This window comes from Perissodus microlepis, chromosome 5 (genome assembly GCF_051167445.1).
Source record: "Perissodus microlepis isolate ML-2025 ecotype Zambia chromosome 5, ASM5116744v1, whole genome shotgun sequence".
NCBI classification, from domain to species: Eukaryota; Metazoa; Chordata; class Actinopteri; order Cichliformes; family Cichlidae; genus Perissodus; species Perissodus microlepis.
Genome location: NC_140465.1, coordinates 11669625 through 11685692, shown reverse-complemented (window position 1 = coordinate 11685692; position 16068 = coordinate 11669625). Strand labels below are relative to the sequence as shown.

Sequence of the window (16068 nt, the reverse complement as noted above, 5' to 3'; positions counted from 1 at the left end):
CAGAAGTGGAGTTTTTCTTGGTCTGCAACCTCGTAGTCCAGTCCTTTGCAGGGTTCTAGTGACGGTTTTCCTTAAAGCTACAATGCCTGACTTGGCTAAGTGACTCTGGAGTAAAGGTAAGAAAGATGCTAAAACTTGAAGTAAAACTTAATGTAAAGTGAATAACTGGAATAAATGTCAAATATATATAGGAGCCTTTATTTCACAATCATAGCCAACAAATGAACAACCATTAGTGGCTTCTTTTAACTTTGTTTTTAATTTAGCTTTACTGTCTTGATGGAATTAACCATAGATGCACAATCATGATAACAATGGCAAACCATTGCCATACCTACCTGGACCATAGAGCGGTTGCTGCTGCTTCTTCAGTGGTGAAAAATAACTGTTTTGGCTTGTCTGGAGTCTGCTGGAGTATAAAACTGTGAAAATGAAAACTGTTGAATGCTGGAAAAACTGAAAAGCCAGCGCTCATGTATGAGGATTCTATAAAGCTTTGCCAATACTTCCAGGGTTAAGAGTCAAGTTACAGGAATAAGAACAAGCCAGCCATACTTGAGGCTTCTTTTGAATATTATAGTGAAATCTGCACAACAATCCAGTCTGGAATGGAAAACATCCATTTGCATCATCCTTCATCATCTCTGCCTGCTTTACTACATGTTTTTACTTAACCACCAACTGCAACCTAGATAATGTCCTTTAACACTATCACAAGCAAACAAGTCTCTAACAGCTGACAAGAGTGCCACCTGGTGTGGTTCTTTGATGCTGTCCCCCATCGTTTTCTAGGTGTGACATTATTTCAATCACAGAGGCTCTTCTGCATACACTTTCCTGTTCTTGTACTTTCTTCATTTGCCATTTATCATGCCACAGAAATAGGATGAGTAAACAATAATGCATGTATTTCATAATAAAATCAAGGTAAATGATTAAAGTGAGTCTTTTCTTGATTTTTTATTTTCTAATAAAGGTGATTTATTCTTGAATGAAACCACTAGCACCCTTATCTATCTGTATCATCTTAACACAGGGAGTCACGTTCAGTAAAGCTCAGTTTAACTTGTTCGGCTTTTCTTGCTTATTGCTATCAACATGATCAGCATGACTGGTTGACATAGCTTTAAGCAAATACATCATATGACTGAACTTTCTTATACACTTAACACATTATGCAGACAGGCAGAGATATGTAGAAATATGATTAACTGTGTTTAGTGATCTCCCCAACCTTTGTTCACAAGGATGTAGAAACATGTTGGGGATTATAGAGGAAATTAAAAGAACAACATAAAAGTGTAATGGAAGGGTAGAAGGGCAAAAGAGGGTGAAGAAAGGAATAAAAAGTAGAGGGAAAAAACAACAATCCCCTATGAATAAGCAGTAGGCAAGAGTGGGAAGGAAAAACTTTTTTCAAAGAAAACAAAAGAAAACAAAGGGAGACAGGATGAAGAAGAGAGGGAAAAGGGTTAATAAAGGAGTGCAGGAGGATGGGAGGAAGGAGAAGAAGAGAAAGGGTAAATGGAGAGAGAGGGTGGAGGAAGAGGAGGCTACTCTTGTCCAGACTGAGCTGAAGAAGCAGCAAAGTGCTGCTTATCATTTTCAAGCACAGATCTTGTGGATCTTTTGTCTGTGCTTCAACATTTTTTATCTTAACGCTCTTTCTTCTGTTTTTTTAATATTGCTCTTACTTTCGTTGCTTTGTGCATGTCTTTATATCTCTGTTGTACTTTTTTACAGATGGCTTATAACTCCTGCTTCCTCCTCTCCATGTGTACACTGAGCATCTTTAAGTGTTTATGCCCATCCTGGCTTCTCCTCCTGCTTTTCAGTGTTTCTCTCTTGTACTTTGTTATACAGTCCTTGGATCCTTCAGGTGTTCTTTCTGTTTCTTGATTTCAATGTTGTTGTTTTTTTGTTTTTGTCCTTCTTTGTAAAATACTTGCAAATCTGTATTTTTCTTCTTAAAATCTTGGATATTTTGCATCTCTTTGCATTTCTTCCTGTTGTTCCTATGTCTGTAAGTGCAGTGCTTCATTAATCATTACTTGCATATGTAATTCATTAATCATTACTTGCATATGTAATTCATTAATCATTACTTGCATCCTGTTGGTTCTTCTCCCCAAAACTCATGAGGAGTTCATTGAGAATTCAGGTTTAAAATTTCAGTTTCTATCACAAGTTATCCTTTTTGCGTTTTGTGCTGGCACAAACAAGTTACTAAACATTGTCACTAAATCTCATGAGTTCTGATCGTTTTTATCTTTAACTTGTTTTGCTGCAGTAAGTGACCTTTCTGCACCCTTTATGTCAAGAGGAAATCCTCTGGGTACTTATGTCAAGTACAACCCCCCCAAAACACAAAAGCACATTACATCAATATACATCCTATTTTTTATTATTTATTCATTTTAAAGATTTAATAGCTTGTTTTCCCGAAATGTTTATATGTTACAATATCCTCAAATTCAGCCATTTGTAAAAACATTCATGAGGTGTGTGTATATATTTAAAAAAAAAAATAAAAGGGGGGGGGGCATCACCAAGTAGACACATCAATCCACACTTTCTCAGACACGTACATAAAAATGTATGCAATTGTCCTTATGTATTTTACACATACATATACACGTTTATATATAAAATACACTTCAAAAGTGTTGGTTATTTGTTCAATTGGTCGTAATTAGGATTTTTTTTTGTCAATCATTATCATGAAAACTGGAGAAAAGTTCCATGTAGAACAGGAAAACTATGATTGCCTGTGGCAGTCTTTCACAGAAAGACTTGAAGGCAAAAACTAAACTCAAGCCTACCCTGCCTCTACCAAACAAAAGAAGAAGAGCAGCAGATTCACCCGTTCCTCAGTACAAAAAAAATAAGAGGAAATAAAAGTTTTACAACTGACAGCAAGTGTATGTGCCTGCAGCATTTAACTCCAGGGTATAGCCCAAATTCTCATTAGCTTTCCTTGCATCCTCATAGCTGGACGGCTGAGAAGACCAAACTGAGCTACTACACAGCTTCTTCCCAGTTCCTCGAGGAGCCCGAGAATCGCATGAGGTTTGAGTTCACTCATTAAAGGCTCCTCTGTCTATTAATCATCATACTGGATGATATTTAACTCGCTACCAAAACCTATAATCTTAGAGTAAACTCTCTAGTAACATAAGAGTGATTACACGTTAGGATTTGTACAATTTTGATCAAAGGGAGTGGAAACATTGGAGGGGGGAGGGGGGGGGGGGGGGTATAAACCAAAAAAAAAAAAAAAAAAAAAAAAAAAAAAAAAAGGAAAAATAAATACAAAGCAAATCAGAATATCAGCAGGGATGTGCTGGTCTAATCACACAGTCCAAAAAAAATTTAATATGCCCTTTTTTCCCCCCCTAACAGAACAACACTGCATTGAGCAAGCTTGAACATATCTCCTTTACATCATCTCAGCGAGGATAAGATGAACACACAATCCCACTTTGATTGGATCCTTCTTTTATACTTCTGACTGGAGAAGTTCTTTGTGATTGTTGTGGGCTGTTCCGACATCAAACAGTTCTCTAGTTCAGTCCATTTATATTAATAGTCTCTCCAACCCTTCACCCTCTCTCTTATTGCTGTCTGTTTAAAGACATGGTCATTTTTCACAGAGGAAGTGGTAAAATGCCATCTGTATGTACAAAAACAAACCAGCAAAAGACCACAGCCTAATCCCTGCAGGTTGAATGTAAATCTTTCCTGCAGGTTGAATGTAAATCTTTTAGACGATGAGAACTTTATTCTTAATGTTTTCCAGAACTCTTCTGACGTCCTCAGTGGCAGACCTTGCAGCAATTGAAAATTAGTAATAGTCTGTACATTTTTATATATATATATTTATATTAAAAAAAAACCAAAAGAATAACAAATAACAAAAAAAAAAAAAAGTAGCTGAAGTGCAAAGGAATCGTTTAAGGAGAAAGAACGGTGGAATGGTGGACAAATATACACAACAATAATACTGAAAGCCGTGATACAATGAAGAAAATATCATGCTCCTGAGTCCAAGTGTGAGCAAAACAGGGTGACAAAAGGTACACCGAAAACAGAGAAGGTTGGAAGTTGAAGAGGGATGGAGGGACTGGATGAGTAAAGATCTGGACGAAGATGTAGTGACAAAGTGATGGGGGAGAAGAAGAGGCTAGCTCCACAATCCTGCGTAGTTGCCGTGCAGGCCGGAACAGAGCGGTCCACCTGCTACAAACAGCTTGGTGCCAGAGTCGTCATAGCAGTGGGTGTACACTGCATTGGGGAAGGAATGAATGTCTGAGAAGTAACTCCTCCACGTCTCATCGTGATTCTGAAAGGAATATTAGAGGGTAAGTGGGCAAAGACATTGCACATGTACACCAACTACAGTTTGACTGACCACAGTTCACTGCTTGATTTGGAAAAAACAAAACTGCATACCAGCCAGCCTTTTCCCGTAGTGAGCTTGAGGATGCCATCTCCAGGGCACTTCCGATACCCTCCGTTTGGATTAAAAGGGTTCTCCAGGAATCTCTGAGCCCGGATGTCATAGAAGAGAAGAGAACCTTGGCCAGTACCCACAGTCACGATGTGCTCATAGAAACTCACTGAACGGATGCCTGCACAGACAGAAAGACATGCCAATGTAAAGCTACACAGTCAACATCTACCCTCCCACCGTTTGAGCTTTCCAACTGTCTGAATCCTCTGGAACTCTGCTTTCATTTCTAACCAGACAGAGTACGTTACAACTTTTATGTCACGGTGAAAAATACAGTTGTTATGGATATGTTTGACACATTGGAAGGCAATCATCATTTAAACTTCATACTAAGCAAGTATGAAGGTGACTTATATTGTGCCATCAGTTGAAAACTAACTTAAAGGGGAAACCAGTAACACCAGTGGTAGTGGTACCAGGTCAATCTCACACACACAGTCCAAAGATGTGCATGGTAGGTTAACTTGTGATTCTACATTGGCTGCAAGTAAAAATGCAAAGTAAAAAGTTTTTTTTCCCCTCGCTGTCGAAGACTAGTGTTAGTTGCATTGACCAACAAGTCTGAGTGTGGAACATCCTCTGCCCTTTTGGCCACCTCTTTCAATTGCAAGGTTTGCAAATACCTGCAGTCTATTTTATCAACCCAGACAGGTTGCCAGCATACTGCAATCAATCTGATAGTCTGCATCACTGAACGCAACTCATCTGTGGCATGTCTCTTTGTAAAAGGGGATTCACCTCAACTGGTTGCTAACTGGTGGTATTCGGGATACCTTTATATATAAAGGCAAGGCTGCTGAGCACTGTCATTTTGTGATTAAAGCGCATTATTACAGTAAATATGTCATTACTTGTGGAGGAATTTATCAATTTCGGTTTCAAATCTGAAGTTCTCGCTCCCCTCTGAGTGCTAGCAGATACAGTGGCTTGCAAAAGTATTCGGCCCCCTCGAACTTTTCCACATTTTGTCACATTACAGCCACAAACATGAATCAATTTTATTGGAATTCCACGTGAAAGACCAATACAAGGTGGTGTAAACGTGAGAAGTGGAACGAAAATCATACATGATTCCAAACATTTTTTACAAATAAATAACTGAAAAGTGGGGTGTGCGTAATTATTCAGCCCCCTGAGTCAATACTTTGTAGAACCACCTTTTGCTGCAATTACAGCTGCCAGTCTTTTAGGGTATGTCTCTACCAGCTTTGCACATCTAGAGACTGGAATTCTTGCCCATTCTTCTTTGCAAAACAGTTCCAGCTCAGTCAGATTAGATGGACAGCGCTTGTGAACAGTAGTTTTCAGATCTTGCCCCAGATTCTCAATTGGATTTAGATCTGGACTTTGACTGGGCCGTTCTAACACATGGATATGTTTTGTTTTAAACTACTCCATTGTTGCCCTGGCTTTATGTTTAGGGTCGTTGTCCTGCTGGAAGGTGAACCTCCGCCCCAGTCTCAATCTTCCAAGATTGCCCTGTATTTGGCTCCATCCATCTTCCCATCAACTCTGACCAGCTTCCCTGTCCCTGCTGAAGAGAAAAGCACCCCCAGAGCATGATGCTGCCACCACCATATTTGACAGTGGGGATGGTGTGTTCAGAGTGATGTGCAGTGTTAGTTTTTTACCACACATAGCGTTTTGCATTTTGGCCAAAAAGTTCCATTTTGGTCTCATCTGACCAGAGCACCTTCTTCCACATGTTTGCTGTGTCCCCCACATGGCTTGTGGCAAACTGCAAACAGGACTTCTTATGGTTTTCTGTTAACAATAGCTTTCTTCTTGCCACTCTTCCATAAAGGCCAACTTTGTGCAGTGCACAACTAATAGTTGTCCTATGGACAGATTCCCCCACCTGAGCTGTAGATCTCTGCAGCTCGTCCAGAGTCACCATGGGCCTCTTGGCTGCATTTCTGATCAGCGCTCTCCTTGTTTGGCCTGTGAGTTTAGGTGGACGGCCTTGTCTTGTTAGGTTTACAGTTGTGCCATACTCCTTCCATTTCTGAATGATGGCTTGAATAGTGCTCCGTGGGATGTTCAAGGCTTGGGAAATCTTTTTGTAGCCTAAGCCTGCTTTAAATTTCTCAATAACTTTATCCCTGACTTGTCTGCTGTGTTCTTTGGACTTCATGCTGTTGTTGCTCCCAATATTCTCTTAGACAACCTCTGAGGCCGTCACAGAGCAGCTGTATTTGTACTGACATTAGATTACACACAGGTGCACTCTATTTAGTCGTTAGTACTCATCAGGCAATGTCTATGGGCAACTGACTGCACTCAGACCAAAGGGGGCTGAATAATTACGCACACCCCACTTTGCAGTTATTTATTTGTAAAAAATGTTTGGAATCATGTATGATTTTCGTTCCACTTCTCACGTGTGTGTTCTGTTGGTCTTTCACGTGGAATTCCAATAAAATTGATTCATGTTTGTGGCTGTAATGTGACAAAATGTGGGAAAGTTCAAGAGGGCCGAATACTTTCGCAAGCCACTGTAGAGTGAATTTCTGTGTATGCAGACAGAAACAGATGCTGATGGACGATTTCTGCCTATTGAAACACAACCTGATCATCACACACTTCCACTTAGTTCCATTTTATTTCCGTCCTGATGCACCACAGTCACTTTCAAGACAGCAACAGACTTTATGCCGTTGCAGATGAGTTTGTTCCACATGGTCATAGTAATTTTGGTCATGCTGCGGTCTCCAACCTCTTTTTTTCCCTAGTGTTACTGTAGCATAAGTGCACAGAATGAAGTGTTGTAGAAATATGTATGTGTGAAAAATAGTTTGTCAAGTACTTTGAGTAAACAGGCTGATAAAATGCTAAATCAAGCTCACGCCACTGTAAATTTATTGCCACCAATATGGAAAATATGTTAAATCACAACTTTACTACTCACAGTGCCAGAATGACATTTTCTAACCTGACTGAAAGCACACTTAGAACATGCAACATATAAATAACCTCAGTCAGTGTTTTAGATAGCTCAACTAATCTTTGATTGTATTACTGGCTCACTTCAAAAGCCAACAGGTGACTTACCACTTCCTCTCTCTCTTGAACTAACTGACTTGATGCTGTGTGTAGGTTGCCGTGGATCCAGAAAAGAAACATGGGCTTGAGAGCCTACAGCATACACTGACCAGTCCTGTCCATATGCCAGGCACACATTTTCTTTGCAATGAGGCAGCTTGGTGGACAGTATCTAGAGAAACCAACACAGACTGTTAACACTGAAGAAACTGAATTACAAAATCCTAGCATTATTAGAGAACTATTTATCATTTTGATCGCATATTAAAAATAACTAGCACTTTGTTAGAAAAAAAATTACCAATACATAAAACTATAATTTGTCAATCTATGTATTGTACCTTGCACAAGTTATGCTCAGCTTTCCAGAGGTGGAAATAGCCATCCAAGGAAACAGCACCCAGTTCCTGGAAAAAAGAAAAAGAGGAAATGCAAAAGGAAAAGGCAGGTCATAATTGGCTTAGGTCTAGAAAAACTGACACACTCCTGGAGGCTTCAGAATTCTAAGAGCTGTCGGTCTTCCTTTCATAAATGACTACCCTGACTTAGCGATGGGTAAATTTGTTTCGTTTTAGATGCCATTAGATACTGTTTTGAGATGCAATTTGACAAACTCAACCTCAGATTCAAGTTTATTTATTAACCTAAATAACCTTAAAGTCCACAAAGAAAAGAAATTGTTTGGTGATGTGAGGCTGAGAGAACAAGATAAATCTATACTACATTTAAAAATTTAGAGCAAAGGCGTTTCATGAAATATTTTTAACTTTTAAGGAAAGATAATTGTTAGGTTAGCTAAAATTATAGCCATTATAAACAATATATAAAAGTTTGGTGCATCCAATCTTTTGTCATCCTAAAGAGCAAATTCAGCAAAAGGAGACTTTGTTGGACACAACATTAGTCGTGTAGGTGAGTCTTACTTTATGGTTGTTATTGAAGGCCAGAGCACGGACTTTACAGTTGTATGGGTTGGTGTACTCCTTGGGGATGTCCTTGAGGGCACGGTGGGAGATGTGGGCATAGGAGGGCACTGTCTCCTCATTTTGACTCCTCTCAGCCTGGCTCATTACTTCTTCTGTAACCTCCCACAGTCCCATGGAGCCATCTCTGGACCCTACAGATTAAGACACAAACAGAGCTCATGCCTATAGACTATGTGCACCTTAGCATATGCTACTTCCGGTGGGGAAACTCCTGTAGGGCGCTTAGTTTCCGGTGTGATATTCACGTCTTGTTTACGGTCGGGTTTTCCAAAAAAAGTCAACCAAATGGATGAATCAAACATTTCTCAAGATGTCTTGGGCATTTACCGAATATATCTGTAGATGATGTTCATCGACTTGTCGATATTTTTACCCTTGCGCCTCAGAGCAAAAGAGAGAAGGGATTGAAATTTCTCAGTACTTGTATATAGAGTTTCCTCGTTTATCGCGGGTGTTATGTTCTAAAAATAACCAGCGATAGGTGAAATAGCCAACTTTATTTTTTACAATTATTTTAGATGTTTTAAGGCTGTAAAACCCGTCACTACACACTTTATACACTTTTCTCAGACAGGCATGAACAGTTTCACACTTTTCTCTCTTGTTTAAACTCTCAAAGTTCAAATCTTCGTAAAAAAAAAAAAAAGAAAGAAAGAAAAGTCCATTATAGAATGAAACCAAAGATCAAAACCTGTTTTCAGTCCCAAACATTTATTTGAGAAATAAACATACAGTATATTTGTTTTTCTATAAATAATAATGACAAATTTTAGAACAAATGAATTTAACTTTAAGCGTAATTGCTTAATTTAAGCTTAATGCACTTTATAAACCAGTGCACGGTATGGTTAATAATAAAAAAAAAAAAAAAAAAAAATACGGTAACTTCTACCTTCCTTTAGCATGTCCAGAAGTCCAATTTTTTGTGCAATGGTTAGCATCTTCCTCTGCCTTTTGGGTGCTACCACAGGTGCCTTTGACGGTGCAAAACGTTTCGTCTACATTGTTGTGTTTGTTGGGGAGAAAACTTACAAACATACAGTACAGCCCTTCAGAGTCACACTGCTAATGATTGATGTAGCGATTCTGTACTGTACAGGAGAACACGGCACGGGGGAGATAGACAATGATCTACAGCCGACGATCAGGACGCAGAACACAATGCGCTTAAAAAAAAAAAAAAAAAAAAGCATGCAAAATTGCACTAAAAGAATCTGCGAAACAGCGAGGCTGCAAAAGGTAAACCTCGTTATAGCGAGGGACCACTGTAATTGTGAAGATAAGTCACAACATACCCTTCATAAATACTAACATATAGAGACCCTTACCTGCAATCATTCATGTATTTTTTTTATATCCTCTGGCTTTTTTTCACGGTTTGTTGACATGCTGTGTAGGTGTGTACTGATATCGACATAATGGGGAAACATCTGGCTTCGACTATTGTTCGCCTGTAGTTTGAATGCTGGACATTGCCTGTTTAAATCATAAGAACTGTCACTATACTGTGCTTCTGAGTGTGGACGATGTGTCTTCTGCATGCAGTAATGCAGTTCTGCTTGTGTTGAGTGATGTAAACAAACAATCGATCAACGCTCTTCAAACATCAAAATTGATCATTTGATTTTTTATGACACAGCAATGGTGAGCGTTCCCACCCTCGGCTCTTTGTAACATAACGTAATCTTTCCGTTTTTGTATTTTGGACACACATTCGCAGTAACAAATGACTGCAAAATAAAGCTACCGGAAACGTACAACCCTACATCCGGTCTTAAAACAGGAAGTTAGCATTTTCTCGTGCACAGGGTCTATTATTGCCTAGACTACTGACCTACTACACACACACACACACACACACACACACACACACACACAGTATGCCCCTACCTGTCACGTCACACAGAGTAAACTGATTAATAGCCATGTTCCCTCGTATGTGAATCGTGCTAACTCACCAGAAACTGCCATGTTGTCACTGATCCATGCTATTGAGAATATCCAGTCATTGTGACCGTCCTGAAAAAACAAAACAAAAAACAAACAGCTACAATGTCAAAGATATACAAGCTTGTACATTTCAGGCTGGATTTCCAAATAAATACTGCTACAGTATTAGCAAAACATTATTTCAGCATTTCATTCTTCTGTGCCTGAAGAAAAGAGAACCTTAGGGAACCTAAAAGGTCTGAAGTGAAAAGCTCACAGTTAGCATGTCACAATATTCAGGCACAGGCTGTTAGCATTCAAATACACACTTAAAATTACTTACTAATCAGTGTATAGTGAACAGTGTATAGTGAACTGTATATTGAGCTCAACATTTTTACAGTGCCTTCTAAAAGTAATGTGAGTATACTACGCTCACTTGGCCACCACTACACCTGTTTAACTGCTTGTTAAGACAAATATCTAATCAACCTCTCACATGACAGCAACCATGTGGATGTAGTCATGCAGACATGGTCAAGACGATCTGCTAAAGATCAAACAGAGTATGAAATGAAAGGTGATTTCAGTGACTGAACACGGCATGGTTGTTGGCTGCCTAGGCCGAGTAGTTCAGAAACTGCTGATCTACTGGGATTTTTCCACAAAACCAGCTCTGGGGTTTACTGAGAATGATCTAAAAACAATAACAAAAGAAAATCGCCACACTGCTTCAACCTGATTAGACAAAAGAAAATTGAAGAAGAAGAAAAAAAACAAATAAAACATTGTCTTGAAAAATGAGAATTTTCTAGTAAAGAACAAGCATGAACCATCCAGCCTTGTATAAATGCTTTCGGGTGCTGGTGATCGCATTATTGTGGAGTTGAATATTTTTTTGCCACTCTTTGGGCCCCTTAGTACCAATTAAGCATTGTTTAAATGCAACATCCTATAAGAGTACTGTTGCTGACTTTTTATGACCACAGTGTGCCCATCAGCTGATGGCTGCTTCCAGCAGAATAATGTGCCATGCCCCAAAGCTCAAATCATCTCAAATTGGTTTCTTAAACATAACAATGAGTTCACTGTACTAAAACAGATTGAGATCTGATGACTGTGGAGCCACAGTCATCAGATCTCAATCCAATAGAGCACCTTCGGGATGTGGTGGATCAGCAGATTCGCATCATGTCAATATGCACAGCAAGGATCTGTAAGGAATATTTCTAGCACATAGTTGAACTCGTGCCTCAAAGAAATAAAGCAGTTCTGAAAGCAAAAACGGGACCCAACCTAGCAGTGCTTCACAAAAAGTAGCACATTACTAGTTGTCAGTATCCTGGCACTGCATACCATCAGTCACTGTGCCAAAGGAAACATGACAAACTGACAATAGCAATTGTGCAGCAGACATGATAATTGTGCTGCAATTAACAACGAAGAGACAATGATCAGTGTAGTGACAAGATATATTTTTCATTTTGTTAAATAGCTCACTATACATTCCTCTACATACAACTGCCTGTATATGAAGTATTTAATCAGTAAATTGTTTTGGTCTTACATAAGTTGTAACATGTTATGTTGGCTTCATGTTTTAAAAAGATATGATGATCAGACAGACTTGTCACTTCATTAGACTATATTCATTCATTCAGACATTGTAACACTTAACTCTATATAGTTTTAATGGCCAAAACAAAAATGTCCATTAAAGTTCTAACCATTTTCCTCACCATTTCTTTAGAATCTACATCTGTAGCTTAATGACTGCTATGACATGCCTGCCAATCAACACAGAAAACCATCTGTCAACACAATCCCAGACCTACTTGATTTATTGACACCTCAAAAGACACTACGTGATCGCACCTCTGCAATCTTGGAAACGAGTACGAATGAGCAGAGTGGTATTACAAAACGTTGGATTTAAAAGGGAAGCTTAATGCAATTATGTGTTTCCAATGAACCTTTTATTTTACAGTGACTTCACTCCATTTGTGTGGAGAGGGTACCATGCAGAGTGGAGCAGACATGGAGAAGGAAAATGGCATTACTGTCATTACAATGACTACTCATTATACTACTGAATAAGTGGAATTAAAGCATCCCAGCGATTTTGAATGCCTAAAATCCCTAGAACTGTTTAATGAATGTTGTCTGGTACATGGAAAGTTTGATATCATTTCTAAAGCAGGAAAAAGTGGATTAATCACTATTATCAATAACCAAATGTCAGGAAACAACCAAACAGTTCAAACTACTTACATCGCCAACACAAACAGGGTCTAGTGTAGGGAGTTGGTAGATGGCCAGGCTGTTAGGATTGTCTCCTCCTGTGGCAAGCAGTGTCCTCGAGGGGTTGAGTTCAATAGCGTGGATCCCACAGCCTTGCTGGTCCAACCGGGTATGGGAGATTTCTGTTAAGTGATAATTGCGACCAGGCACCACTGGACCCACCTCCCCAGAGCCTCCATCACGACACTCCCTGTCTTTCAGCATGGGAATGCGTGTGATCTGTCCTGTCAGTACATCGACTACAAAAAGCTGAAAGTATATGAAGAAAATACAGCTAGTTGGCCAAAAATGTGTGAGGACAATTGAAAAAATTCTGACTAAGCTCACTCAAGAATGTTTACTTGATTTAGAGCTGATTTAAGATCGATCTTTATCTCTTTATAATGAAATTAAATGAGGTCATGTAAACCTACTGATTAAGTGGGATTTCTGGCAAACATTATTATAACATATGGAAAAGCCTAACTAGCTAATACAGATCACAAATAAAAAGGGCATCTTACCGTGTTGCATTTTGTCCCACACACCACCTGCCGATGATTGAGCCACTGTGAGGCAAACACTTTGTTGAGCCGCCCGAGAGAAAACTCCCTCTCCTTAAGAATGCCGGGGAGCCTGCCGGCTGCAAAGCCACGCAGGCTCCTCTGGAGCCGCAACTCATGCTGTTGTTGAGGTCTGAACTCCCGCCCCCGCAGAGCACATACCACAGAGCGCCGACTGCACCACCACTGCTGGGCATGACGTGAAGAACAAGAAACACGGCTTCGCTTGTGTGGCGCCTGACACCAACCCAGCTGTGAAAAGAGAGGGAAATAAAATGAAAAACAAAATGTCTTAGTTATTATGTTGAATGTGCAATTTTGGAGATTGATTCATAAAAACGAAGCGATTACTATTACCAACACAAAACAAATGAGATTTGAATGTATGTGAATTTCAGACTTCTTCGTGCCTATTTCAATGTCTCAGCTTATTCATGTTGAGCCATACCCATCTATCTCCCACATGACTGTGGACACAGCTTGTACACAGAGACTTGAGAGAATTATCAGAGCATTTACATTTGAACATCAAGTAGTTGAGCTGGCTGTCTAAAACGGTTGCAAAGTCAAAGGGTTTTTGTGGGGTCTAATGACAAACTGTAATATCACTGATGATAAACACTTTTCCAAAAGGGTTTTGATCATGTCATGTTCGTGTGATGTTTGTCCATTAATACATTCATTTAACTTTTGCAACAATTAGTGGCTTTCTTGGCCAATGAATACTAAACTCTGGCCATATGATTAAAGCACTATCCACATTTTACAGTTTACAACCTCAGCGCTTAAAATGTTAAATAAACAGAAACAGAATCGGACTCATACTGTGTGCGATTGCTTTGGGGCATTTCAGATCCTGAATATGGGCTAATATGTAAACATATAGAGGCACAGGGTCCCCAGGACATCATTCTCACTGCTATTAAGTACACACTAGTGGCAAATCAGACTACTTAAAAAAAATAAATCATCTCATTTTCCATCCAATACAATTACAAATGTTGATTAATAATTCTCTCACACTAAGCAAACCAATTATAAGCCGGATCACAGGTCTTGAACAATGGAAGAAAAACACTCAGTATTTATGACTTTGTATGTCAAAGGAAGCCATTGTGCCATGTTGTTTTTGTCGTTCTTTCTTGTACTGTTTGAACATTTTGCCAGTTTTGTTCAATGCTGGAAAACTATTCTGACAATCTGACTCAAATCTACCGATGACGGTGGCTCCATGGGCCTGAGAGGTGCACTAGAAGCAGGTCGTAATTACTGTGACCAGTCTCACACCTTCTGGTTCAGGTCAAACACGTTTTTTTCTGATATGCTGGACTCAGTACTGGCTATTTTGGCATGCCTACTTGATACGGTATTTCATCTGTCGACAAACGTCCAATTCGGGGCGTGGACGCAACCAATCTACGGTTAGTCCGTACATACGGGAAATGGCTAGTCAGCTTAACAGTTAACGTTTCAGCTAGCGTTAGCTGTATAGCTATCTATGCCTGATAACACTACTCAGCTATTTATAAGATCAAATCTGCTTTTATTGTTGATCGGAAGGTGACGAGAGACGGCAATATTAGAGAAAAGGACTGCCAGCAGTATCCAGCCAAATCTGATAAAGAGAATAATAGCACAAATAACGTGGCTAACATTAGCTGTCAGATTGACAACGGACTGCCGTTGGCTAACGATATGTTAATATAAGCGGGTACTTTCAAATCGAAATATATTATGTTATTTTAAACAATACAGAATTGTTACTGTTTGTTGCATGCTTTTCCCATATAGCGAAGCTGTTAAATGTTATAATGTAAGTAAAAATCTGTCATAACATCTTATATCAGCTAAATCTGGCTAACTCACTGCTAATTAGCATCCCAACATAACAGTTTAGCTAGCTAGCTAATATGGACCCGCACCTGTTTCCGCCTACCTGTTGTTGGTCCTTGGGCTCTCCTGCCTTCCTTTTCCTGCTAACTGTTTTCCTCGCCATAATCTGACACACACAGTTTCCTCACCCACATGGAGGGTAAAAGTGACGCTGGACACTGGATCATATAATGGCGATGTCTATTTTGTTCCTTGGCCCTCAAAGGCAGCGTCCAGCGACGAGGAAAGGCGATCACATACGGGTGAGGTTCGTTAAATCGCAAACCAAAATTATCCCCGAACGTCCTCAGATAGCGTACTTGCTCGCCTCTCAAAAATCTCTACACTCAGTCCGTGTAAACTATTCACTGCCGAGCTAGTAGCTTGCTCTTTTTCCTTGTCAGGTCGCGTCAGCGGCAACGGCGAAGGCAGCGCGCAGCCGCACTGAAATTAAACATCAACAAAAACAAGGTCGTACGTGAACGTCAAACGTGCTCGTTCACGTTAAACTGCGTGGTACCATTGACCCGATCGTGTGACGTCAGAGCTGTCGTTTGACACACTAGACTAGATTACTACTGTATTTTCGTTAAGTTGTTTTTAATATGGGTATTTTAACATTGATTTAAATTTATATTCAATATATGTTCAATTATTATGTTCAATAATATAGAGCTGATATCTATAACTATTTAATTTGGTTGAAATAGCTATTAATAGTTTATTGAAACATATTCTGTTTGCTCACAGATGGCATTTCTAAACATTTTACACATTCTTATGACAGAGACAGTGGTGTAGGGTGGATTGTTCTCCAGTTGGAGTTGGCTATCTACCCTTCAAATGCCAACGCATCCCTGGGAAAGAAATCAACCCCCGAGTT

General features: G+C 39.5%; 1 protein-coding gene across 1 annotated transcript; it reads right to left on the bottom strand.

Moving 5' to 3' along the window:
* Positions 1–2382: 2382 nt before the first annotated feature.
* On the bottom strand, positions 2383–15644 carry dcaf12 (DDB1 and CUL4 associated factor 12). Its single transcript, XM_084927860.1, has 9 exons — positions 15250–15644; positions 13275–13565; positions 12742–13020; positions 10500–10560; positions 8479–8672; positions 7897–7962; positions 7565–7727; positions 4453–4631; positions 2383–4342 (listed from the first exon to the last, which is right to left on the bottom strand). Exons 1-9 carry the CDS (start codon positions 15307–15309, stop codon positions 4184–4186), a joined length of 1452 nt encoding a protein of 483 aa, XP_084783986.1. The 5' UTR covers positions 15310–15644; the 3' UTR covers positions 2383–4183.
* Positions 15645–16068: the final 424 nt, after the last annotated feature.